This window comes from Malus domestica, chromosome 13 (assembly GCF_042453785.1).
Source record: "Malus domestica chromosome 13, GDT2T_hap1".
NCBI lineage: Eukaryota > Viridiplantae > Streptophyta > Magnoliopsida > Rosales > Rosaceae > Malus > Malus domestica.
In genome coordinates, this window is record NC_091673.1 from 12,738,796 (window position 1) to 12,740,470 (window position 1,675).

General features: G+C 41.8%; 1 protein-coding gene across 1 annotated transcript; it reads left to right on the forward strand.

Moving 5' to 3' along the window:
• Nucleotides 1–224: 224 nt before the first annotated feature.
• Nucleotides 225–1,112, forward strand: LOC139190795 (uncharacterized). Its single transcript, XM_070811273.1, has one exon. It carries the CDS (start codon nt 225–227, stop codon nt 1,110–1,112), a length of 888 nt encoding a protein of 295 aa, XP_070667374.1.
• Nucleotides 1,113–1,675: the final 563 nt, after the last annotated feature.

Consider the following 1,675-nt stretch of genomic DNA (forward strand, 5'->3'; position numbering starts at 1 on the left):
ACATTCATCCAGGAATACATATTATTGCAAGTTCTTACACATCTCATTTTCTTTCAGAAAAGAAAACGGCGAACTTGGCGAAGCTTGAATATGCTGCCCTGGACATTACCGGGAAGAATTACCTTACCTGAGTACTGGATACCAAGATCCATCTGGAAGCAGGGAATCTTGGAGATACCATCAGGGAAGAAAGTAGCTCATCCTCTCAAGATCGGGCGAAGGCCATGATCTTTATTCGCCGCCATCTTGATGAGGCACTGAAGAGTGAGTACTTAACGGTTGAAGATCCGTTAGCTCTCTGTGAGGCCTTGAGAAGCAGATACAATCACCAGACAACGGTGATTCTTCCAAGAGCTCGCTATGAGTGGTCTCACCTGAGAATTCAGGATTTCAAATCAGTGGCGAAGTACAATTCTGCGTTGTTTAGGATTACCTCTCAGATGAAACTCTGTGGGGATACCATTACTGAGGAAATGTTGCTGGAAAAGACTTACAACACATTTCATGCCAATAACGTGCTCCTTCAGCAGCAGTATAGAGCGCGAGGCTACACTGAATACAACCAGCTGATATCTGTGCTCCTGGTAGCTGAACAGAACAATGAGCTCCTGATGAAAAACCATAATTCCCGACCTACTGGATCTGCACCATTCCCAGAAGTGAATGCTGCTTCCCTTGAAGTGAACGCCACATCCTTTGGTGGTGATTATCATAAACGAGGACGTGGCCACAAACGAGGTCGATGGAATAGGAAAGGCAAAAACCATGGTGGTCAGTTTCACAACCAGGTTCCGAGGCATAATTTTGGCCCGAGCTTCAAAAATGTGAATCGTCACAAAGGCAAAGCTCACATGACCAATGCTCTCAGGAACTCTGAAGGAGCCTGCCATAGGTGTAGTGGCAATGGGCATTGGGCGCGAACTTGTCGTACCCCAAAACATCTGGTGGAGTTGTATCAAGCCTCCCTCAAAGAGAAGGGTGTCGAGACCAATTTTCTCGACCAGGCTAAACCAATGGATATACCTGATCCAGTGTTTGATTTATCAGGGCAATTTGACACAACTCACCTAAATGTTTCAGACTTCATTATGGAAAGGGGGAATGAAGTATAATGGTCCGACTAAATCGTTTATATTTGATGTACTTTTATTATGTTGAACTTGTTGTCTAAAACTAGTTTTTCAGATTCAATAAAAGTGGCATGTAAATTTCCTGTCGTAAATTGTTTGTTAACTGTGATTCCATTTACTCAGAAAGCATGGATAAAAATGTGGTTATTTTCAGAACATGAGAAATGGCGGAGATATTTGTCTTGCAGACAGTGCAGCCACACATACAATACTTCGTGATCGAAAGTATTTCTCAAGCTTAATGCTTACAAGAGTAGGGGTAACAACAATATCAGGACATTCAAATGTGATTGAAGGCTCAGGGAAAGCCCAGATTATGTTACCAAATGGAACAATATTGTCCATAAAAAATGCATTGTATGCTACTCGATCTACTCGAAATTTGTTGAGTTTCAAAGACATACGTCTAAATGGATACCATATTGAAACGAAAAGTGCAGAAAATATGGAGTATCTATGCATTACCTCCAATGATACCCAGAAGTGTATATTGGAGAAGTTGCGTGGTTTTTCGAGTGGATTATATTATACATACATAAGGACAA

Coding starts and splice junctions, on each gene's coding strand:
- LOC139190795 (XM_070811273.1), top strand. CDS start 225: ATGATCTTTATTCGCCGCCATCTTGATGAGGCACTGAAGAGTGAGTAC.